General features: G+C 35.0%; 1 protein-coding gene across 50 annotated transcripts in view; it reads left to right on the top strand.

The window, feature by feature from the left end:
- Positions 1-25376, top strand: part of wnk1b (WNK lysine deficient protein kinase 1b) — a 107810-nt gene extending 82434 nt beyond the window's left edge. For 27 of the 50 annotated variants that reach the window (XM_073947012.1, XM_073947010.1, XM_073947011.1 and 24 more), the window contains 11 exons: positions 958-1038; positions 3726-3812; positions 5445-5481; positions 5586-5656; positions 6470-6948; positions 7331-7533; positions 9129-9329; positions 12248-12340; positions 15009-15050; positions 20673-20878; positions 24001-25376. In XM_073947012.1, coding sequence (XP_073803113.1) covers positions 958-1038; positions 3726-3812; positions 5445-5481; positions 5586-5656; positions 6470-6948; positions 7331-7533; positions 9129-9329; positions 12248-12340; positions 15009-15050; positions 20673-20878; positions 24001-24345 — 1845 coding nt within the window. In that variant the 3' untranslated portion in view covers positions 24346-25376. The remainder of the gene's footprint in view (positions 1-957; positions 1039-3725; positions 3813-5444; positions 5482-5585; positions 5657-6469; positions 6949-7330; positions 7534-9128; positions 9330-12247; positions 12341-15008; positions 15051-20672; positions 20879-24000) is intronic. The other 23 variants (XM_073947018.1, XM_073947017.1, XM_073947016.1 and 20 more) reach the window with 5 other exon arrangements.
- The last annotated feature ends 507 nt before the right edge of the window (positions 25377-25883 follow it).

Here is a 25883-nt window from a genome sequence, read left to right as displayed (position 1 = left end):
ACTTTTTCTTAAGGATTATTATTATTATTATTATTATTAATATTAATATTCTTAAAATACATATTTGGAACACCAGATTAGCGTATTTGATCATATTTGAACGTTTTCTAAAGGATTAATATTATTATAATTATTATTAGTATTATATAAGTTTATAACGGTATAAGTTTGTGACGGTATGATAACCTTGGATAAAAATATCATGGTATCAATAGTATTTTGTTTACTGCTCTAAAATAAGTTCTTTTTAAATGTCTTAGTAAAAGACAACACATTTTTTTCCACATTGAACACAACATACTGTATTTTTTTTTTCTTTCTAAATTTTCAATTTACAATTCACATTTATACAATTTTGGAATGGTAAACAGGCTAAGGTTAAGTCATTAAAATAAATCATTGACTTCTGTAAGGTTCATTAGTTTACAAAACACATATTTCCTTACAACACAAAAACCTTTACATACACCTTAGAAACAATATAACAGGATTTTATTTGCGGTTTTAAAACCTTGACTTTTCCAAACCGCAGTAAACCTTCAAACCAGGCATCGTCCCATGCCTTACCTTAGTACACTAATTTTAAAAATAAAATAAAAAATCTATAAACTATATTTGTATTGTATATGTGCACGTCAAGTAAATTATCTCTATTTACTATCTCTATCTCTACTTATTGGTACCAATTAAAACAAACAATTGTCTTGTCTTTAACATCACAGTTTAACCTCCCTCTGTCAAACTACTAACCATTTATAACCTGCATGATTTTATAGTCGATTTCCAATGAGTTTCATGACTGACATAAAGCATGACATTGTAATTCTACCCTTTTCATTATAAGAAAGCTCTAGTCTCAAACGTAGCACTCAGCCTTATGCGGCATGTATAGCTCTAGTTTCCGCCAGCTCTCGTCCTTTACAATGCTTTAGATTCTCTTCCATCTTCATTCATTAGGTGTTGCCTGTCGGCCCAGATCAGGCTGGCACGCCGCCCACAGAGCACCTTCCACCCTTCCCAGGACCTGGTTTAATTCAGGTGCTTTTTTCTTCTTTCTTTCTCTGTCCATCTCTGTATTGTGTAGTGGCATTCCTGTAAAACACTTTGAGCATGAGTAGAGATTGGTAATCGCATAAGAATCAATCCTCTGCATGCTGTAGCTTTCCTTTGAGGCCGGTTTGGAGCATGACCTGTGACTCTCATTAACTCTGACTTGCTCTACAACTCTCTGCTGTTGATGAATGGAGAACAAGATGATTTTAGAAAAGGTGTATGAAGCAATTTAAGTGTGTTGTCTTGTGATCTGTGTTTACTGGGATTAAGCTCATTTATTAATGATAGACAGTTATTTTTAGTGCTGGGCAAAAATGGGCTACATGCAGTTTTTCAGCCGAACTTCTTTTAGCATCGATGTTGTAATGTAATTAAAATACATTCAGTTAAATAAACTTAAGCATTCATTTAGTTAATCAAGCAAAAACTAGATGATTGCCCATGTTAACTCTAGCGCCAACAGCAGGTGAGCGCAGAAACTCCATTGAAAATACTGGGGTAAAGTAAATTGTCATATTTTAAAGAGATGACAAGGAAAATGGAATTTATTGCAGTGCTTCTTGTCCGGTCTGAGACCCACTTTATATTGTATATGGCGGTGAAGATCACTGATTTAAAAAAAATAAATAAATCTTAAACGTGGTTGTTTTGTAATGAAAAGATTGGAAGCCGTTGGGCTGGCTGTCTGAAAATTAAAAGTCTGTGCGCATATACCTAATTGATCACAACTAATCGCATACAAAAGGAACTATAGATTGATAGAACGATGGAACGAAACAGATAGATAGATAGATAGATAGATAGATAGATAGATAGATAGATAGATAGATAGATAGATAGATAGATAGATAGATAGATAGATAGATAGATAGATAGATAGATAGATAGATAGATAGATAGATAGATTGATTGATTGATTGATTGATTGATTCATACAGTATGACACATGTTTTTTTTTTTTTTGGCTGTGATTAATTGCGATTTAATCTTTGCCCAGCACTAGTTATTTTATTCTAATTAAATGAAAGGTGCTTTTCCCCCCTTGCATAAGGTTTTTCAGGTAATTTATTTTACAGTATTTTAATATGATGGGTTTTTGGCATTGCAACTTTTTCTATTGTTTATTTTTCCCTTGTTTTTAAGAATTGTCCATACTCTTCCACTTTTATAATGAAATCTTGAGAAATTCAAGCTACTTTTTGTTTGTCATTGAGCAATGTTTGTACATTTTTGTTCAGTTTGTTTTAGTTTATTAATATTTTTAATTAATATTTTTATTTTAGTTTGTGATTGTCTAAATAGTTTTTATTCATTTTTAATTAGTATTATTTTTATGATTTTTGTATGAAAATGAAACCTATTTACTTGTAAACTAGCAGAAAGTGTTTTATGTATTTAGTTATTGTTTTTATTATTATTATTATTATTATTATTATTATCATCATTATTATTATTATTATTATTACATAAAGTATAAAATATTTTAGTAATGATGCTTTAAACTGTAGGTCTATTTGTTGAATTTAAGTTGCATTGCATCTACATGCCATCTTATTCTCATTAGATTATAAGTAGACTGTATGGCTTAGGGTTGGGGTTAGTGTAAGTTGACATTTGCTTGCAAAGTGTCTTATAGTCAGTTAAATGTCTGTTGAAAGAGCATATCAACAGCTATTAAGCAGACAGTCTACTAATACTCCAATGGATTATCAAAATAAAGTGTTACCGACTGTAACAACTTAAATAGGCTCCAATTGAGCAATTAGATTCAAATCCCAAGTGATTAGCCATCATCTTTTAGCATATTATGAATGAAATTAGATTTTTACGATTCTTATTTAATCAAATTAAGACAGTGGGTGTCATGGGGGTGCAGTGGGTAGCACTGTTCTCCCCGTGTTCGTGTGTGTTTTCCCTGGTTTCCCCCAGAGTCCAAAGACAAGCAATACAGGTGAATTTAATAAGATCAATTTGGCTGTAGTGTATGTGTGTGAATGCAAAAAGTGTAAGGGTGTTTCCCAGTGTTAGGTTGCGGCTGGAAGGACATCCACTGCCTAAAACATATGCTGGATAAGTTGGCTGTTCATTCCGCTGTTGTGACCCCTGATTAATAAAGGGGCTAAGCCAAATAGAAAATGAATGAATGAATGGAGACAGTTTGTCATTGTTCCAAAATTAACTTAATTCATTTACATCACACTCCAAGAAAAGACCTTCTTTCTCAAAACAATTTCTGCCAAATGTAAGAGCATTTTTCTAATCCTGTAGATTTGATGTGATGTTTTTCATCCATCACTTAAAAAAAAAACAAGTAAAAGTACTGTGATAGCACTCAGCCACAAGCAAACTCATACAAAAGCTTTCAGGAGCCACAGAGTGCGGGCCAATTAAAGGCTTTACTCTACATTTCACAAATATGTTGTGTGCAACATGAAAGGAAAAGCTCAGCTGGGATTAAAAGCATCGGAGTTCTTCCAGGCACTGGTCATCTGACCCTGTACTTACTGTAAAAGATCATCTCATGCAAAAGTTAATTAGATACACAGTTCCCTGTATTGCTGTATTTGTGTGCACTTGCCATAAGTAATAAGTGTTTGTACCGGTCTGCGTGTGTGTGTGTGTGTTTCTTGGGGCTAAGTGAATTTGACTAATTGCTGAAATGGATTATTTAGTCCCAGCAGCCCCTGGAGGATCTGGATGCCCAGCTGAGACGGGCACTGAGTCCGGAGACCGTCCCAATCAGCAGTGTCACGCACCAGGTACACGCACACACTGTCGGGGGTCTGGCTGAAAAACACCAGCACACGTGGATTAAGTGGCGGATCTGTCTGATTCTATTTGATGAAGTTGAAGATTCAAAACGCTGCCACTGGAATTTTCCATAGACCAAGAGAGAGAGAGAGAGGGAAGGAGGGAGAGAGAGACAGACAGAGAGAGAGAAAAAGAGATCAAATCGCATACAGCAGTAAACCAGAAAGTCACTCTTTAGATTGGATCAATCTCTCCTTCTATCTATTGTTTTATAATTCCACTCATCTATCTATCTATCTATCTATCTATCTATCTATCTATCTATCTATCTATCTATCTATCTATCTATCTATCTATCTATCTGTCTGTCTGTCTGTCTGTCTGTCTGTCTGTCTGTCTGTCTGTCTGTCTGTCTGTCTGTCTGTCTTTATCGTTCTATCTATCTCTAATTATTGTTCTATATATCGTTCTATTTTTATCGTTCCATCTATCATTCTATCTATCATTATCGTTCTAGTTTTATCGTTATATTTATCATTCTATCTTTATTTTTCTATCTTGTTCATTCTATCTATCGTTCTAATTATTATTCTATCGTTATTGTTCTATCTTTATTGTTCGATCGTTATCATTCTATCTATCATTTTATCATTATCGTTCTATCTGTCATTCTATTGTTATCTTTCAATCTATCATTTTATCGTTATCATTCTATCTATCATTCTAAAGTTATCGTTCTATCTGTTGTTATCTTTCTATCTATCGTTCCATACTTGTCATTCTATCTATCGTTCTATTGTTATCGTTCTATCTTTATTGTTCTGTTGTTATCGTTCTATCTATCATTCTATTGTTATCGTTCTATCTATAATTCTGTTGTTATTGTTCTAAAGTTTTTGTTCTATATATTGTTATCATTCTGTCTATCGTTATAAAAGTTATCGTTCTAACTATCGTTATCATTCTATATATTTTTCTAAAGTTATCGTTCTATCTATTGTTATCGTTCTATCTATCGTCCTATTGTTGTCTTTCTATCTTTATCATTCTGTCGTTATCGTTCCATCTTTATCATTCTATCTTTATTTATCTATCTTTATCGTTCTATCATTATTGTTCTATCTATCAATATCATCCTATCTTTATTGTTCCATCGTTATCATTCTGTCTATCAATATACAAATTTTAAAGTGTTTTAATGTGTATTATGTATAACACAATTGTGAGTATTCATAAATATACATTTAATTTATTAATTATTAAAAAATAATCAGATATAAGATATGTTAATTTCCCAGAGATGGGTTGTGGCAGGAAGGGCATCCGCTGCGTAAAAACATGCTAAAAAAGTTGGCGGTTCATTCCGCTGTGGCTACCCCGGATTAATAAAGGGGCTAACCCAAAAAGAAAATAAATGAATGATTGAATAAAATATGTTCAGCTGAATAAATACAAACTGTAGTTTAACTTTGTAGATTGCAGTATATTTAAAAAAATAGTTTTGTATATATGTATATATACTTACTAATTACTAAAAAAAAAAAAAAATATATATATATATATATATATATATATATATATATTCAATATTTAACTTTTATCTACATCTGTCTGCTTCTTATCCCTTCTCTTTTCTGCAGTCATCTCTAACCGGGATGCCACCTGGAGGACAGCCAGGTATGTGCTGCCAATTTATACCAAGCAAAAAAACTAAACCCGTTCCCTCTCATATTACATGAACTCATTATGAGTTCTGCTTATTAATGGTTGTCCTCTTTCAGTTCCGTTTTCTCTGGATGATGAGCAAGCAGCCGCACCTGCAGCTGGAGGATACAAACTGGGGCGATTCCAGGTAGATCACATTCACAATGCAGTGTCAGGAACAGGACGTTCATAGTGATTTCATACAGTATAATTAGTGATGTACCCGTCTTGATTTTTCATAGCTGATTCCGATACTGATTTAATCAAAAAATTATCATCTTTAAAAAAAGAGTGGATGGCAACATTAACAGCCCGAGATATCAAGACATTTGTGCTACCCAGTTTATTACAAAACACAGGAGAAGGCACATTCTTCTGCATGATAGCGCTCCTCCTTGTACTTCAGCCTCCACGTCAAAGTTCCTGAAAGCTGAGAAGGTGCTCCAGAATTGGCCAGCCCAGTCACAAGACATGAACATTATTGAGCATGTCTGAAGTAAAATGCAGGCATTGAAGATGAATCCAAAGCATCTTGATGAACTCTGGGAGTCCTGCAAGAACGCTTTCTTTGCCATTCCAGATGACTTTATTAATCAGTTATTTGAGTCATTGCAGAGATGTATGGATGCAGTCATCTAAGCTCATGGGAGTCATACACAATATTCATTCCTTTTCCACTGCACCATGACTATACTGTACTGTACTGTTCATTATCTCTGTTGTCTAAGCAAAGCTAGACCTTACTTTCCTAATTAAATGATTCAAAATCAAGGCATGATCATGTTTTAATTTGGTAAAATAAGCATAATCTAGAGCCCCTTTGCCTTTCATATAAGCCACTTCTGATACCAAATGATCAACTAGAAGTCAAGTTATTTTTTGTTGTTCCTAAAACTTGGGTAGGCCACAAGACTTTTGTCAGGTAGCGTACATAACTGTTCTCTCTTTCTCGCTCTCTCAGGTGTCGGTGGCCACTGATGAGAACACCACACAGACTCCAACCAGCTCATCCTCTTCCACATCATCTTCCTCCACCACCTCCTCTTCCTCCTCCTCCTGTAGTCTGTCCAGCCCTGAAAACACACTGCACAGAACCTCCTCTCCCCTCATAGACACAGGCGCAGATGTGGTCGATGGTCTCCCTGCTCTCCCCAACCAGACAACGACCCAGCCTCAGCCCACCACCATCGGCCGCTTCCAGGTCACGACCAAAACAGACACGCAGGTGGGACGCTTCTCTGTTAGCAAAGCACAGGACGAGGTGACTACATCCACCTCACAACCTCAGCCCACACCTCAAACCCATTCTGCTGTGGGCAACGGTCCAGCACAGAGTCCCGGGAGCTTAAACAACTCCATCAGCTCCTATTTCAGCAGCGATAATGACTCGGAGTTTGAAGACGAGGACTTTAAGAGAGAAGTCAGCAGGCTGAGAGACAAGTATGTTTGATTTTGATTGATATACAGTTGAAGTCAGAATTATTAGCCCTCCTGAATTATTAGACCCTCTTTGTATTTCGGTTCAATGAAGATTTTTTAGCACATTTATAAACATGAATCATTTCTAATAACTGATTTCTTTTATCTTTGCCATGATGACAGTGTGTAATATTTTACTAGATATTTTTGTAGATGCTAGTGTTCAGCTTAAAGTGCTATTTAAAGGCTTAAGTTTGTGTAATTAGGCAAATTAATGTACAGTATACGACGGTTTGTTTTGTAGACAATTGAAATTAAAATATTGCTAATGTTAAAAATTAAAATTGTTTTAAAAATAATTAATAAACTGTTTTTACTCTGCTTTTTAAAATTTTTTATCCAGGCACATGATAGAGAGTCAGGCTCTATATTCTCGTCAGAAAGCAGAGATTGAGGCTCTGTTTGCCCGTTTGGGGAAAGTTCCACCTGCTATGGTTAACCCACCTGTGGTGAACCCAGCCGGCCGCAGGAGACGCCCCACCAAGAGCAAAAGCAGCAAATCCAGCCGCGGGAGCTCGCAGGCTAGCAAGAGTCCCGTACAGCCAGGTATACACCTTTTTATTCATGCAAATCAGGGGTTAGATTTGCAAAACATTGTGTGTGAAATAAAAATGTACAATGTTTATTTAGCTAGTGCACACTGTTATTCTTTGATTGGTTGATTAATCCATGCAAGTTAATTCACTGAACAAATGTTAGTTTTGGTCATCTTCAATCAAAGTCTAACCAATACATAAGCCCCACCCCTACTCAATATTCTGTTTCAGGTGGAAGTACATTAACATACTAAAATAAAAGTCTTAGAAACTTCCAGACTTTTTATTTTTATTTTCTAATTGAAAAGAGAAAATTCTTGTAAAAAATGTTATTCCTCAAGATTTTTAATCTATTAAACATAGAGTAGTTGTTGATAACAGACTATATGATAATGTTAAACATCTTGTTTTTGTAGAATCTAAGAACAGTTTAACTTGCTTTATGTTCAAGAGCTGCATTGTTTTTACATACTGTCCATTTTTAAAGGACCTCTGTTCTTAGTCTGTTTGAAGCACTCTACTTAGGGTGCTTTCACTCTTAGACATTTGTTTTGGAACCTGGCATGTTTGCCCCCTTTTTCTGTGGTTCGTTTGGCATATGTGATTTCAGCAATTGCCCTCTGATCTGCACCAAAACAATCGGTCCGAGATCGCCTGGATGAGGTGGTCTCGGTTCATTTGAAACTAACTCTAGAGCAGATTTATTGTAGCAAGAAAGCAATACGATCCATCGAACTAACGAATCAGGCTATCACACTGTATTATGGTTATGTAATCAGGATATATAGTTATATGAAGAGAGAATGATGAGTAGGACAGGATGTCATTCCTACTGATAAATGTGCTTTTCATGTCAAATATAAAAGTAACCGCATGCTGAACTATTAACGAGAGCTGTTTAGTCATTAGGAAAATTGACCAAACTTGGTCTTCGTTTATCTGTTATTTCTCTATATTGTAAAATCCATAATGCCTAATTGTAGCTTACGCCTGTGTATGAGAAAGTCCTATTTCTGATTTATATTTGGTGACTATGTCTGTGGGTGTCATCATTGCTCATCATCATAAATTAAAATAAGGACGCGGGACTCTGAAAAAATGACTTGTTTTAGCTATTTTGGTCTGTTTAGAAAGTTTGCCTCGGGAAAGTGAATCACACCAAGAACAAAAAGCAACATTGTCACAATTTGAATCCCCGTTTTGGAACAAAACAATCGATCTACAGGTGTGAAAGCTCCCTAAGATTTGATTTCAATAGGCCCCTCCTTAAAATCCCTAAGTGCTTTGATTGGCCTGCTTGACTCAGTGTGTTGTGATTGGCTGACCAGCTTGACTCCGAACACCTTAAGTGTGTCATAAATGTAACACCTTTGCCATAATCATGAGTTTTAGCTTCCAAAGGTTTCAATACAGTGTAAACACAAATGTTTTATATTGAAATCGGAATCCATATGATTTCGATCATGTAAAGTTTTGATTAGTCAGTAGGATTTTTTTTTTCACTTAGATTTTTCTCACCTCTAGCATCAGCAACTTTGAATCTGTTTTTGTCACATGCCTTAATATTTCTATATATGTTTGTGTTTTTTTTCCATGGTCTTCCAGCAACCAGCACTTTATCAGCACAGAGCGCCCCTTCTGTGTACCCAGCCCAGCAGGCCTTCCTGGCCCCCGGGGGGATGATGGATGGGGGGAGCAGCCCTCTGCTGCAGTCTTTCAAACCCTCGCCCTCCAATGACAACCTGTGCTCCACTTTCACCAGTGACGCCACGCTCTCTGCGCCCAGTCTCTGTGTAACCTCGCAAGGTAAAAATAAAGAGACCTAACACAACACAGCCCTCGCTTGATCCTGAGCTTTTTCTACTTGTTTTTTAATCCACTCCAAGTAGCACATATTAAAATAAAGTGACATTAGGAGACACTTTAAATGCAAGCAAAAATATTCAAAAAATAGAGATATTTAAATCACATTCTCAGTTTATGATTTATAGTTATGTGTTTATAGTTTGTGTATTGTTAATTACATTTAATTTTACTTAAATTCAATTATTTTATATTTATTACAATTAAATTGCAATAACAATTTAAGTTTTTTTTTTTTTTACAATTAAATCATTGTATTTACAATAAAATGTAAATAATGGTAAACTTCTCATCACATATTTCTTTCTAAATGTTATATAAAAAAGTTGTTCATTTTAAAATATCAAAAAATATCCATGTCTTTAGATACATGTTTAAATAAATTTTGTTCACATTAAATTTTGTGATACTTTTGTTCACAATAAAATACTAAAAAGGAGCTATGTATTTAGATGGATATTTATAGAAGTTTTTAGAAATCAATATTTAGTGGAATACCCACTTCAAATTATACATTAAATTATAGATTATATTGAATTTATAGGGAAAATATAATTAAATAAATACAGCTCTACATGTACTTATTTCCAATCCATGTCTTTAGATAGATATTTATGTTAATTTTGTTCATGTTGTATTTTATGAACGTTTTGCTCTCATTAAAATACCAAAAAGGTGCCATGTCTTTAAATATACATACTTATATAAAAATATTTAGACTGCACAATGACTAAGAAATCAATATTTGGTGGAATAACCACTACAAATTATACATTTAATTAAAGATTAAATCGATTACATGGGGGAAATATAATAAATTAAAGCTCTAAATATATTTATTTCCAATCCAAATGTATGTATACAGTGGTCCCTCACTATAACGCCATTCACTTTTCAAGATCTAGCAGTTTTGCAGATTTGACACGCAATTTGACATGCTTTTTTTCTACAGCGAGTTGTGTTCTGCGTCCTGATTAGTGCATTGTGTTCTGCATCCTGAGTGGCTGTAGACTATTGTAAATCAATCTATTCGTGCCGTGTCTCCTGTATAGTACGTAATGCGTTCAGCTTGCCAAATTCACATAAATCTTCGATCGCTAGTAGTACTCTGACTCTAAAGTGCTGTACTGTATGTTTGCAAGTTTTTCCCCATAATGTCGACGAAACCGTCAAAGGCACCTGCAGTAGCACCCAAAAGGCAAATGAAGATGCTAAACATCGCACTAAACTTTTTACTTCTGCGCACGCTACAGAAAGGTAGAAGTTACGTGGATGTAGGGCATCATTACAGAATAATTAAATGAAGATCAAATGGTTTTGATCTTTTATTTCATTCTATAATACTGAGCTTATTTTTCTACGAAGGTTGGAGCTTTGAGAGTGTGAGAAAGTGTGAGCATGTTAATGCCTGTCTGAACCCGAAAATAAATGAAAGACACTTAGAAAATTATCATTTTGAGACCAGGCATGATCAAACTGTCGAAGATGTCGAATTGGACATTCTAGGTTGACTCATTTGTATTTGTAACGAAGCACCACCTAAATGTCATTACTGCCAGGCTGCTCTTACCATGAAACAAAATTTTGTTGGAATGTGGAAGTTTGCATACAATTAGGCAAAAATAGGGAGTGTATTGATGGATATTTTAAAAAATCTACCACCAGGAAGATTTCTAAATTATTTATTAGAAAATTTGACCTGAAAAATCAAATTTAAAACTGAGTATATTTTTGTGTGAATTGTATTTATTTGATTTTATATATTTGTCTAAGTAACTTAAAATTATAATACGAATTTGTTTTTATCATGTAATATTTTATGTATGTCCATTTTGCCATGAAATAGCCATAAGTTGCTGATGTGGCAATAAATTAATAATAAATTTATTAATTAAATTAGATTAATTGAATTAATAAATAATGCCTGTCTGGAAAGTCTATAAAGTGATAAATTAATAATAAATAAATAAATGAATGAATGAATGAATGAATGAATGAATGATTAATTAATGCCTGTCTGAGAAAAGTCTATAAAGTGTGTAGTGTGGGGTTTTACAGCCCTAAAACATTTATAATAAAATAAATCTAGAAAAATTGATCTGAGTGCTTTGCGGATTTCACCTATCACAGGTTTTTTTTTTTTTAACGTTACTCCCGCGAATAACGAGGGACCACTGTATATCGATTTTAAGGAGGAAAATATAATAAAACAAATAAAGCTCTAAATGTGTTCATTTTTAAACCAAATAAATGTATATAGAAGAAGAAGAGACAGCAGTCTTTTAGTTTATTTTAGTCTTTCCAAACAATTGGTGTATGACTCAAATTAAACTCAAATTTTCTCTTAATTCAATTTTAATTAATAAAGGTTGGCTTTGTCCATTTGTTTTTACATAAAGCAAGTCTTTCATCTTTAAAAAAAAAAAATACTTCAGCTTGAATCTCCACACTGTGGAGTTCTCACAAAACAATCCTCTAATAGTTGCTGGTGTTTGGTGTATCAACCCTATTGGTGGTGGTACAGTACATGTGAATCAAACCTCGACGCAGGAATCTGCTTTTTGGGCATCTGAGAAAGCGCACGCTTTGATTTGATGACGCTCCAGGGCTGATGCTTGAGGCCACTTTTCCTCCCCTCCTCCTCCGCGCACCTCCTCCCTCCTCCCTCCTCCACCTCCGTCACTCTATCTATCTCTGTCAGGAATTCATGGCTTACTGACCTCTGTGACCATTCTCACTGTGTATTCGTGTACGTTTCCTTTACTTCTCTCTCTTTCTCTCTCTTTGCTCCATCTGTTTCTCTCTCTGTCTCTTTTCCATCTCTCTCTCTCTCTCTCTCTTTCCCTCTTTTTGTACCACAGGCTGTGTAAAGTTCAGCTGTGGCTCGGAGAGAGTGACCTTCAAACCAGGTGGCAGGAGGACGCGTTTTCTGAGTACGCCCTGCTTGGCTCTTTGTGTGTAACGCTTTTTTCTTTTTGTCTCTTTCCTACAATGTCATGTGATTTAGTTCTTGATGCCGCTGATTGGCTGAACATCTCAGACATTGTGTCGTGGGTATTAAAAAGCACTAGTGTGCATCGCTGTTATCACTCGTATCCCATCATTCTCTAGTTTAACCTAAGGAGGTCTGATAATTATTTCTAATCGACGGTGGTAATTTGTTTAAAGATTTTCTATATCGTTTTATTGCTTAAGTTTGGTTTAACAGTAACAAAATGACTAATCAGTTAAAATGTTAATTACATGCTGCATTTGACGGTGTTCTAAAGATATATGGCTTGTAGATTAAAAAATAAATAAATATTAAATAACATCATCTGTTGTATTTATAGGTACTTATTCTCATGTGCAGGGAAACGACATTACTTGCCTAACATTACATGTATATAATGTACTTTACATTAACAGAACAGTAGATGAATTCATTAATATTATTGTAGGTAAATATGGTTGCATGTGCTAAAATTGTTTAATCATTTTATGCTGTATAAGTCTATATTTGTTATTTTATAACTGAAAATGTAATGCGTTTATCCAAAACGTTAGCCTAGAATAATAATTATATATAAATATATTAAAATATTTGATAGTTGCAGTGTTATTTTAATATTGATTTTTTTATACTTACATTTATTCAAATGTATTAATTTTCAGCTTGTTTTAGTCATGTAGTTTTTATATCTTTATATATTTGGAATAGTTTTGAGTGTTTCTCAGTGTCAGCTTTAGTTTTTGTTTTAAATTCTAAGCTTGTTTTAGTTAGTGGTCAACTAAAAGTTTCTAACTTCAATTTTTAAATCTAATATTTACATTTTATTTTAGATTTCAGTTTCGATTACTAAAAGATACATACAATTATTACTTATGTTTTGTTGTCATTAACATAACTTTTTCACCTATTGTTTCATGCTGTATACATCAGTATTTGTTATTTATCAAATATGAAATGCATTTATCCAAAATGTTAACCTAGATTTATAAATGTTAAAATATTTTATAGTTGCAATAATATTAACTTTTAAAATGTATTCAACATGTTAACAAATTGATGTTTATTTATATCTTTATATATCAGGAATATTTTTTGAGTGTTTTTCAGTGTCAGCTTTAGTCATTTTTTAAACCCTAAGCTTATTTTAGTTTGTGGTCAACTAAAAGTTTCTAACTTAATTTTTTTTATTCAATATTTACATTTTATTTTAGATTTCAGTTTCAATTCCTAAAAGTTGCATACAAGTATTACTTTTTGTTTTGGGGTCATTAACATGACATTTTCACTCATAATTCCATGCTGTATAAATCAGTATTTGTTATTTTCTAAATAAATATGAAATGCATTTCCACCAAACGTTAACCTTCATTAATAAATGTAAACATATTTTATAGTTGCAATGATATTTTAGGATTGTTTATTTACTTTAAAAATGTATTTTAAAAATGTAAACAATTTTGTTTATTTTATATATTTATATATTTGGAATATTTTTTTCAGTGTTTTTCTGTGTCAGCTTTAGTTACTTTTCTAAACCCTAAGCTTGTTTTAGTTAGTGGTCAACTAAAAGTTTCTAACTTCAATTTTTTAAATCTAATATTTACATTTATTTTAGATTTTAGTTTCAATTACTAAAAGTTACATACAATTATTACTTTTTGTTTTGGGGTCATTAACATGGTCATTAACAGGTGTCAAAGGCGGTTCCTAGAGGGCCGCAGCTCTGCACAGTTTAGTTTCAACCCTTATTAAACACCCTTATTCAAACTAATTGAGTCCTTTTGGCTTGTTTGAAACCTACAGGTAAGTGTGTTGAAGCAGTGTTGGAACTAAACTGTGCAGAGCTGCGGTCCTCCAGGAACTGGATTTTACACCTGTCACTTAAACAGTAAAAATTTCTAATGTGTTTTGGCCGTTTATTTATTCAATAGCAGCAGTTTTTAATAACAATACAGTTTTTGTCTCCATATAAACTACAAAAATTCACTTCTATGGAAAAGTTGATATCAGTTTAGCGAGCTGTTTGAGTACATGACAACTAAACAACACTGATATGAACCTATAGTGTTTCCTCAGAAACATTATTATGATCACATTATAATGACAAGTCAATCAATCAGACTTTCCGGCACTGAAACATGCAGAGTCAACCTCCGACTTACTATTCTCATTTCCTCATATTAATTACCTAATAATCAACACACACTTTTCTATTAAAAAGGCTGACAGAAAGACTAATGATTGACCTAATTAAATAAACGACTGCATCCATCTTACAATCTGCTCAGTTTCCCTTTTAGTTTAACTATTTATTTTTATTTAAGTAAAAGAAGAAGCTCAGCAAAGGTACTTTCACACACCATCTCCTCAGCAGCCTTCCTTTACTCTCACAATGTGATGTCTTTGACCACAGACCACCGATATTCACAATCACAACAGAGCTTTCCTCCGCTGACCCCCTCCTTCACGTTTTTTTGCAAATACAGTACCAATGTATGAACAGCCATCAGGACTTGAAGTCAGATTTTAGCCTAGCATGTTCTGATACACTCCCATAATGCACTGTGTTGGACGTGGCATTACTGTAACCACTGATTCTCTCCAATCCCACCGTTCTCTCCATGCTTCAGGGAAGATGGTGAAAAAAGTCTGCCCCTGCAACCAACTCTGTAGTAATTATCTCTCTTTTTTACATCCTCCCACACTCCTTCCCTCTCTCTCTCTCCTGTCCGTCATCTCTCGCTTCATGTCCTGTGGCCTGTTGAAGCTGTTTTTTCCACTACGCTCTCAGGCTGACTTGAGCATTTCTTCCCTGTGATGACCCATTCATGTGTTTTATAAGTGTGGCATGTCGGTTGCGCGTCCTAAATGAATCTCCTTTTCAAGTTGGATAAAAAAATGCAGCCTGAAATCAATTAGTGATGCACAATATTGGATTTTTTCAGATATCTGATAAACCGATATTTATGTGATGACCCATTCATGTGTTGTATAAGTGTGGCATGTCGCTTGCATATCCTAAATGAAGGTTCTTTTCAAGCTGTATAAAAACACAGTCGTAACTGAGTAATAGATGCGCAAAATTGGGTTTTTACCAAAATCTGATAAACCGATATTTATATAATGACCTATTTATGTTTTATAAGTGCGGCATGACACTTGCACATCCTAAATAACACTCCTTCTCAGGTCAGATAAAATGTAATCTTAAATCAGTTAGAGCTGCACATTATTGGATTTTTGCCAGTATCCGATAAACCGATATTTTTGTGATGATGACCTATTCATGTGTTGTATAAGTGTGGCATATCACTTGCACATCCTAAATAAAATTTCTTCTCAAATTAGATAAATACGCAATCTTTAATCAATTAGGGGTAATCAGTAATGGATTTTTGCTGATATCTGATAAAAACTCCTTTACAAATTAGATAAATACGCAATCTTTAATCAATTAAGTATGCACAATGTTGGATTTTTGCCGATATTCGATACACCGATATTTATGTGATGACACATTCATGTTTTATAGAAGTGTGACATGTCACTTGCACATCCTAAATCAAACTTCGTAACTTAGATAAAAGCGCAATCTCAAATGAATTAGGGATGCACAATATTGGATTTTTGCCGATATCCGATAAACCGATATTCATGTGATGACCCATTCATGTGTTTTATAAGTGTGGCATGTCACTTGCACATATTAAATAAAAGTTCTTCTCAAATTAGATTAAAAACGCAATCTTAAATCAAGTAGGGATGCACAGTCTTAGATTTTTGCAGATATTCGATAAACCGATATGCATGTGATGACCCATTCATGTGTTTTATAAGTGTAGCATGCCACTTGCGCATCCTAAATCAAAATTTCCTCTTAACTTAGATAAAAACACAATCTTAAATAAATTAAGGATGCACAATATTGGATTTTTGCCGATATCCGATACACCGATATTTATGTGATGACCCATTCATGTGTTTTATAAGTGTGGCATGTCACTTGCACATCCTTAATGAAAGTTCTTCTCAAATTAGATTAAAAACACAATCTTACATCAAGTAGGGATGCACAGTCTTGGATTTTTGCAGATATTCGATAAACCGATATGCATGTGATGACCCATTAATGTGTTTTATAAGTGTGGCATGTCACTTGCACATCCTAAATCAAATCCTTAAATTCTTTTTAAAAATGCAATCTTAAATGTATTAGAGATGCACAATATTGCATTTTTGTCGATATCCGATAAATCGATATTTATGAATCCTTTTGGCCGATAACTGATTTCGATACCAATAGTTTTTGGGGTTTGTGTGTTTTTGGGTCAATTAAAAGTTTATATCACTTTTTTTAAGTACCAATTCTCACTATTAACTAGTCTCACTATTAACTAGCTTATTGTCTGTTTATTATTAAAATATTTGGCTGTTTATTAATTCAGATAAACTACATATTATGCTTGATTTTATTATACATCCATAATCCTACCCAATGCTTAAACTCAACTACTACCATAACTGCTAATTGTCAGCAAATAAAGGGGTTCAGTAAGCTAAAAGACATAGTTAATGGCTTTTTAATAGTAAAAATTGCATCTTAAATTTTCTATTTGACAGTCCTAAACAATTAGTCTAAACCACAATACAAGTAATTCACCTCAAGAATGCCCTGATCTTACTGCTAGCGCTCCTGGTGGACAATTAAGTTACTGCAGGCTCATTTTCAACACTTCATCTTATTGACAAGCCATCATTTTCCATATTTGGTCATTTTGCCGATTTATCAAGCATTCTGATAATATTGTGCATCCCTAAAGTAAGGCATTTACTGAACTTGCATGTGTTGTAATGATCGTCACTCTCGGCTGCGCAACGACGCCGCACTCAGCCTAATGCACTCTAAATGGACCCGTCTGAGCTCTCATCCCATTACAAACACAAGCCTCAGACTCCCTCCTGCACTCCTGCTTATCCCCTTAAGACTCATCCCGCTTACTGCACATCGACCTCATCCTGTTGAAATGGAGCTTCTCGCCCATTACCAGGGAATAATGAGGCCTGGCTGATTTTCTCCCTCGCTGTGCACAAGGCTTAATCACTGTACAAATGCGCAAGCCGCCGTATTGAGCTCACGCTTGGCACTTATAACAGTGGGTTTCCGCAGATGGGATATGAAGACGCTGTCATATTATTGAACCAAGTGAATGGAGGTCATCCAGTAAATGCTGAAGTCAAGCTGTGTGTGTGGAGCTTTTCCCTTACTCCATTTCCAACAGGTGGTGCTGCTGCTGCTGCATAGCCATTTCAATCTGTAGACGGCAAATCTATAGGTTTAGATATTTATTCTAACATTATTATTATTATTATTATCATTATTATCATTATTATTATTATCATTATTATTATTAATATTAATATCATTATTATTGTTATTAATATTATTATTATCATTATTATTATTATTATTATTATTATTATTTTGGCCAATTATTTGCACCTAATATATATATTTTAATTAATATTATATTAAAATAAATTTGTTATACTAATGTATTTTTATTTAGATCATTCTAATTTATTTGCTCGCTTTTTAACTATATCTTAAAGTTGCAGTCCAATATTCATATAAATAAAAAGTATATATTATAAATAATATATACAAAACCCACAACAAATTCCATCACACCTACTGTACATACACTTCAGTTTTGATACTTTTCCATCAGTGGAAATGCAATCAGATCAATTTGAGTACCGGCTTTGGCACCAGCACCAGCATGGTTGAAAAGGAGTTGCTCTCTTTCAAAGCATGGCTTGCCCTGAGCTTTATCGCCCAAAAATACCTTTTGGTGCTTTATCCTCTGCGCGATGTGTCACCCTTCTGTTGCTGCCTTCAGGAAAGGGCCGTGTTTACCATCCTAACAGGTCTTATATGTGTCACCGGGTGGCTGCCTGGGTAGTTGGCAAGATATTTTAAGTAACCATGCAAGATTTGACTTTGAAAATGTGCTCTCTTTTTTTTTTTTCTTCTCATCAGTTTCATTTTTGACTTACAGTTCCTCTCTAAATGCATCAGCTCTTTGTTACTCAACACACATGCATAGACAAATGGACCAATCAGCCTATAGCAGTGCATGTTGAAAGACTGTAATCTCTTAGTCATGACAGTGAAGTGTCTAATGAAGGAGCTGAGGCATTCCCACTCATTTTTGCCAATTTATCATCATTTAACACAGCTACTTTTGCTAAATAAGTACCATATAATCTTCACTGCAATGCTTGGTGTTCAGAAAGAGGCTTATTTAATGCTCTGATGCTCAAGATACTAGTGCTTATCAAACATATCTGAATAGCAGCTGTCAAATCTGTTTAGCCTCCTCCATGAATTTTGAGTCATTGCAGTTCATTTGAAACTAATACCAGAGCTTATAGTGAATCCTTTTGCCGTTTCAACAGCCTTTTGCTCCCTCTTGTGTTGCAAGAACGCAAGCAAGCATGTTAATGAAGTCCATGCTGAAGCAGAGCACTGCGATTGTGCTGTAATGGAAAGTCAGAGATGGTGTTTTAACGCTGTCATCGTGACCTGTTTTGCAGGTTGGAGTCAGAGTGATAAAAGTGTCACTTTAGCCTCAGAGCGGACGCCCAGGTGCTCGATAGGGCCTCACTGCCATGACTTTTGTTTTTATATATACACATGACATTATATATGCAGTTGTGCTCCGATGTTTTGCATACCCTTTGCATAATCTGTATTAAATGTTTAAGATTTCATTCAACTCTATTTAAAAGAAGGTTAAAAAGGCTTAATTTACAGTCGAAGGGCTTCAAATTGTTAAAATATGTGTACTTTTAAATTTAAGACTTCATAGCTTTAAATGATGCATGCACTGCAAAAAAAATGTTTTAAGATGATTTATTTCAGAGCAAATTTGAAGATCATTTATAGCTTTTCATCTGAGGAACTGAACTAAATAAATTGTATGCTTCAACAAGAAGAGACTACAGAACAGGGGTGCCCAAACTTTTTGTTAATAAGTGTCAAAAACCAAACTTCAATTGAGGCTAGTGGGCTGAAGGTAATTATAGTTGACTTGTAATTTCCAAATTTATTTTATAATGTTAAAAATGACTAGAAAACATTGTTTTATATTAACTAATAAAGTTTTATATATATATATATATATATATATATATATATATATATATATATATATATATATATATATATATATATATTATTACAGTAAAAACGAAACCTCGTTTATAACAAAATTACACCAGTTTTTGCCTTGATTTGCTAGTCGATGTCTTCTGTGTAGTCAATCTGTTGAGTGGCAGTATTTGCATTTATAAATATGTAAAAATAATAAATAAAAATATTAAATAATAAATAAAAGAAACAAAAAAGGTTATGTCAAATTAGAAAATGTACTCTCCCCCACCCCCTCCCTCGATTTTTCTGTTAGATGCGATGGTGGGCCAAATCAAAGGTTACAATGCGCTAACTTTCGCCCGCGGTTCCTACTTTAAGCATCTCTGCCATAGAATAAACACTGGACTTTTGTTATGAACAGTAGTAATTCCTTTTAAAAAGGTCTAAAATCTTCAAACCCACTAAAAACAGCGAGAGTTTTATTTTGTTGATCTCTAGAACCTGTATAAAAAATGTATATTGTTACATTACATCATTAACCTGTAATACAAGTATATTGTTTGGGCAAAGTAGCTGAAATTGATTAATTGTTAGGGTTTGTTTCTCAGATTGCAGATTTAGCTCTACGTCTGCATGATTTGAGAGAATCTGTGCTTCAGAATAAGCAAAAAAAAAAATAAGTACAAAGCTTTTACAGGTTTTAAATTAATTATTATTAATAAACAATATGAAAATGTTTTTAGAAAAATAAAGTATTTTTATTTTAATTACATAAAGATACATGTATTTTAAATCATTTCAATTTATTAGTTAGATTATTAAACTAAATTTTAAAGCAGTAATACAATATTTAAATAATGAAAAAATAAAAATAAAGAGAGTTGAAATGTAATGCCAGATAACTCAGAATCAGGCTAAACCAGGGTAAAAATAAAAATATGTAATCTCCTTTTGGACATTTAGCAGATTATGCAAGGTATGTGTAAAGTAACGAGAGTAACTGTATATGAAAACATACATGCACACATTGATATAGTCTGTGAGCTTCAGATGGTATCAGCTGTTTTAATGTGACCTTCGTTCAAATGACTTTCTTTTTATAATCGTATTTTCTCTTTCTCTTTTCCTCCTTGCTCAGGGACGAGCAGCACCAACACGGTGGCAGGACCCGGTCAGAACCAAAGCCAGCCACCCGTCTCTCAGTCTCAGAGCTGCAAGGGCATGTTCACAGACGAGCTGCACAAACTGGTGGACAACTGGGCCCGGGACGCCATGAACCTATCACAGGGCAAGAGAGGCTCCAAACACCAACAGCAAGTGGTTCCTCAGGGCCACAGCTACGAAGTAAGCCTTTTATAGAGATGTGCTTTTCTTTTTTCTTTTTATTCACAGTCGCTTAGGAGTGATACATAATATTCTGCATTAATTTGCAACATGTTTAATAGATATTGACTGTTTTAAAATGATTGAAATGGTCAATTTCAAATGGTTTTGAGTTTAATTCATTATTCTGTGATGATTTCAACAATGAGTATAAGATTGTAGAGATGGGACTTTTGTGTTTGGGCAGTAATTAATTTTCATTATAGCTCATGTTTAGGCGGTCATTTGGAGTTTTCATTTTATAATGCAGCCAGCGACCCCCAAAATAACAATGTGTGACTCGTGACACCCCCAATGTGCTGTAAGCGTGATTATAAATATACAAATCTTGCACACCTTGACCTGTATTTATTGCCGTATAAGTGTCAGAAAGTTTCAGGTTGTGTTGTAAAATTTTCTATATAAAGGGCCAAAAAAACAAATATAATTGAGAGCTGTGGGCTGAAGGTAAATATATCAAACTAAATTCAATTAAATTTGCCACAGGTAATTTCCTAATTTATTTAATAATAGTTTAAAATAAACTGAAAACATTACTTTAAACTATATTGACTAATGCAGTATAACTTTTCAAATGATAACTTAATGCAATCAAAACATAATCACATTTATAACACAATGGAGTTCAATTCTGACTACACTAAACATCGAAACATCCCCATCATTCTTCATCAAATTCATTCATCATCCATTACATTTAAACAAAACCTCATTAATTTACGCCATTTAATTCAAACACTTAATTTCAGTTTAGCCTTTAACAACTAAACACTGAAACATCTCCATCATCCTATCTTCTCTGATGGCCAAATCAAAGAATACCAAGGGCCAACTTTATAGGTACACAAGCTCTCACCGGGGTGGTACCTTTTCAAAAGGGACACATTTGTACTTGAAGGGTCCATATTGGTACGAAAGTATATATTAGTACCTGCAAATTTTAAGAGGAACCCTTGTATTTTTTAGGCACTAATATGAACCCTTGAGGTATTAACATGGCCCTTTTAAGTACAAATTTGTACCTTATGAAAAGGTACCACCCCAGTGACAGTTTGTGTACCATTATTTTTGAGAGTGTAGTTTGGACATCAGTAATCTAATGTAAACACCTCAGAAGTTGCAATCCAAATAATAGAAGCTGACTTTTTATTTGCATGTGGATTTTTTTAATGTAACTATTAACCACTATTTTTATGTTCTATAGACCTTTTTCATGGCTGCTGCATGGAGGGCGTCTTTCGGTAGAATGCTAAAAACTTCCGTTCACAGCGTGTACAACTGGTAATTTGCGCCCCGAAAATGGGTTTCAATGACGTTTTTAATGGATAACAGAGTGTTTTTGTGACACACAACTTAGAAATGTGTCTGTTAAAGCCGTTACAATCTGTCACATGTGGTTCAAGCGCGTCAGAAATACGAAAAAAACGTTCTCCTAGTTCACATGTCTGCCGTCAGAAATACAGTGTGTGTTCCCGGCCTGTCAGCTGCTAGCTCAGCGGCTCTTTAACACACACACAAATGCACACACACACACACAAACACACACACACACACACAGAGAGAGAGAGAAAGCAAACCAGAGTACTGGTATGTAACTTAACAGGTATGAAAGTCGTGCAATTTACAAAAATGACCAATAAAAGTCTGTTATTGATACTCTGCTGGCTGATTTGCTGTTCATTCTAATCGCGAGCCGTTTGTGTTTTATATCGTGTGTTGTTGTTTTTTTATTTATTTTTTTTTATTAGAATATGCAAAAATCATACAAATACAAGAAAAAGATCAACAAATAACAAATACAAAGCAACGAAACAAAAACAAAACAAAAACAACAACAATATAGTCATGTACTGGTATGTGCTTGGGTGTGTGCGTGTGAGTGTGTGTATGCATGTAAAGGTAACTTGGTGGACAGGTCAGAGTACATACATAAGGGACAATAACAGTCAATAAATGAAGCAAGTGTCACAGATATAGATAAAACATATAGAAAGAAACCAGTCAGAGGTAGGGAGTAACAACAATGCATATTAATGTATGATAGTAAAAATGAGAGTAAAAAAAAGAAAGAAAGGACAACAGTAATAAATGACAACAATAATAATAAATCACAAGTGCTACACCAACTACTACTACAGCTTCTACTACAGCCACAACCACGACTACTACTACTACAATGTCTACTAATACTGATACTACTACCACTACTGATACTACTATAGCGTTTGCTACAACTAATACAACAACGTCTACTACTACTACTGCTACTACTACTACTACCACCACCACAATCACTTCTACTACATCTACATCAACAACATCTATCGTGTGTTGTTTTTACCACGGTTTGTGTTTTTCTGTCATTTCGAAATGACACTAGCCTATATTTTCACTTTGTCACAGTTATTCAATCAGTGTGTCAGTGGCACAGTACAGGCTACATGTGTGTGTCAAACATTTTGGTGAATTACATTTGTTTGGGCTAATTATATATTTGAAATAAAGAGAAAATGTTGACTTTAGCGATGTCAAGGCTTCATTTAAACTGCAGAAGATGCCGTCTGACAACGAGGGGAAAACGCCTCACAGCAACTGTTTTCCATCCTATTAGATCGCATTTCTTTAAATGATCAGTCCAGGAGATGCTGCTGATGGACAACAGTATTAGTTCAAAGAGGATAAAACCAGGTAAAATAGATTAAAACTATAGTTTCAAAGCTGTCCAAATGTGACTGTTTACACGCATCAGCTGCCGACCGGAAGTTCTTCGCATTCTCCTTGCGCATACACGCAAAGCATAATGGGTAATTTTGCGTTACAAGAAAAAGGTCTATAGGTTATGAATAAAATATGCTCATTCTAATAGTGTTTAAAATTGAATTGAATTGCAAATGAATTATATCCCCACCTTCATTGTCCCGACCCCCACTTTAGGTACCACTGATATAATGCAAATAAAATACCAGCATAGTTGCTTAGATTCCAAATTTGTTTGTAAAACATCACTACATTTTATACTTTCTGTATAAACTCAGACCTTAAGTCCTGCCTTTCTCTAAATTCTTAATTTCTTTTCTCTTCAGATGGTTCCTCCAGTAAACATGGGCCGTAAGTACTCAGCTCCGGGTCAGCTGTGCCCAAGCATCGCTTCAACTCTGAGCGGCCATCCACCAATGCCCAACACTCCCGCTACCTCTCTAGGAGCTCGGAAGGGCTCCTTGTGTCCCACGCCGCAGTACGGCTACCCCTCCGCACCTTACAGCGCCCAGTGGGCTGGAGCGGCCACGCACACCCAGGCCGGTCTGCTGGCCACCTCACAACCCCTGGGCCAATATCCCCAGGTGCCCACCCCTTTACAGACCTTCCACATCAGCACTTTGCAAAAGTCAGTCAGCCACCCGGGCGGACCCAATCTGAAGAGCACGTAGGGCAGGGCCTAGCCGCGCCAGGCCTATAATAACTGTTGGGGATTGAGGCAAGGGTAGGGGTGCAGACTGAAAGTGGGTCTGGGCAAGCATCCTGCATGCTCACAAATATGCCACGGGGATGATGCAAGGGATAAGAGAAGACGAAAACAAAGCAACGGACACTTGAGTGCAATGTTACGTGGCCAAAGAAGGTGTGACCATTTTTGCATCCTTCACCAAACATTTGTCAAGGGGTTTGACTTGTGTTTTCAGACCGAATGAATGCCACCTCCATCCATCCATCTGTGATATAAGCATTCAGAGGTGGGGTGGGTGATGGTGAGTGGCGAAGAGATGAATCTAGGTGTCCTTGTTCCCCTCTTGCCCAAATACCCCCTTTGCTGCAATGCCATGGAATAATGCAATAATTACTTAAAGTGGTAGAAAAGCCCATTTAAAAACACAGGAAGTGGCCTTCATTAGATAAAACAAACACAAAAATAAGAGAATCCATGTACAGGTTTGCTTTGTTTTTAAGGTTACGAGGGTTTTGATTCCATTCATTAGGTTGGCTGGTGTGGTTTTCTTTCCTTATGCCCTTCGAGCCGGCCTTGTGTAGCAGTACGTTTAAGGGTCGTTTGTTTTGTCATGTTCAGAGGCCTTTCAGCTGCCCTCATGGTTTGTGCTACAAAGCTTCTACAACAGCTCCCCAGCATGCTTTGCAGCACTTTCACATGCCTACCGTCCTTTTCCGTGTATGTTTTTTTTTTACTGGCTACACCATGTGTAATTAGTTGGATCGAGCTTTGCGTATGAAACTGGGGATCGCTTCTGACACATGTACTGCCCTGAAGGCCTGTGAAGCTTTCAATCTACGACTAACGTAACAGCTTTTTTCTAAACATGGCAGCATTAGGGGCGGATTTAGCTCGATCGAGACATTCAAATAAGAAGTCGTGTTCTGTACGGACCTGTATTTACTCATCAGTTTTTGATGTTGAAACACTGTGATTATTATAAATGTTGTTGGACAACATTAGATTAAAAGAAAAGTAGACAAAAACGTAAACAACAATGAAATTTTGCGGAGGGTTTTGGATATATTCGCGTTCATGAGATGTAAGGCTAGCTATTTCATTATTCACATCTTATTGGAGACACTTTAATCCTTCCCCCCTTTGTACTTCCTTTGTATTATTATCATTAGATAAATGTGAATGTAAAATGGATTCAATTAATGTACTTGAAGAAACGAATCTTTCCCTTTTTCCCTACGCCCGATGAGCTTTCTGAAGATTCTAGTGCCTTGCTTTTCTTTATTTAAAAGTTTCTTTTTGCTTCTGGGGTTGATTTTTAAGGCAGCGGAGAGTCTCAAATTGGTTGAAGTGCTGGCCTTCGGACTCCGCAGAAGATGAATATGAATATTTTGTGGGAACGAGGTGTTGAATGAGTGGCGTTTTGACCATTTAATGGCGCAGTCCTACTCTCAAAAAAGCTGCACAAAACACCAGCCATTACATAGCATCCAAAGGCTGCTTGAGAGTTGAGTTTAGATGCTT

Source organism: Danio rerio, chromosome 4 (genome assembly GCF_049306965.1).
Source record: "Danio rerio strain Tuebingen ecotype United States chromosome 4, GRCz12tu, whole genome shotgun sequence".
NCBI classification, from domain to species: Eukaryota; Metazoa; Chordata; class Actinopteri; order Cypriniformes; family Danionidae; genus Danio; species Danio rerio.
Note: the sequence above shows the minus strand (reverse complement) of the source record. Positions and strands in the feature narration are given on the sequence as shown.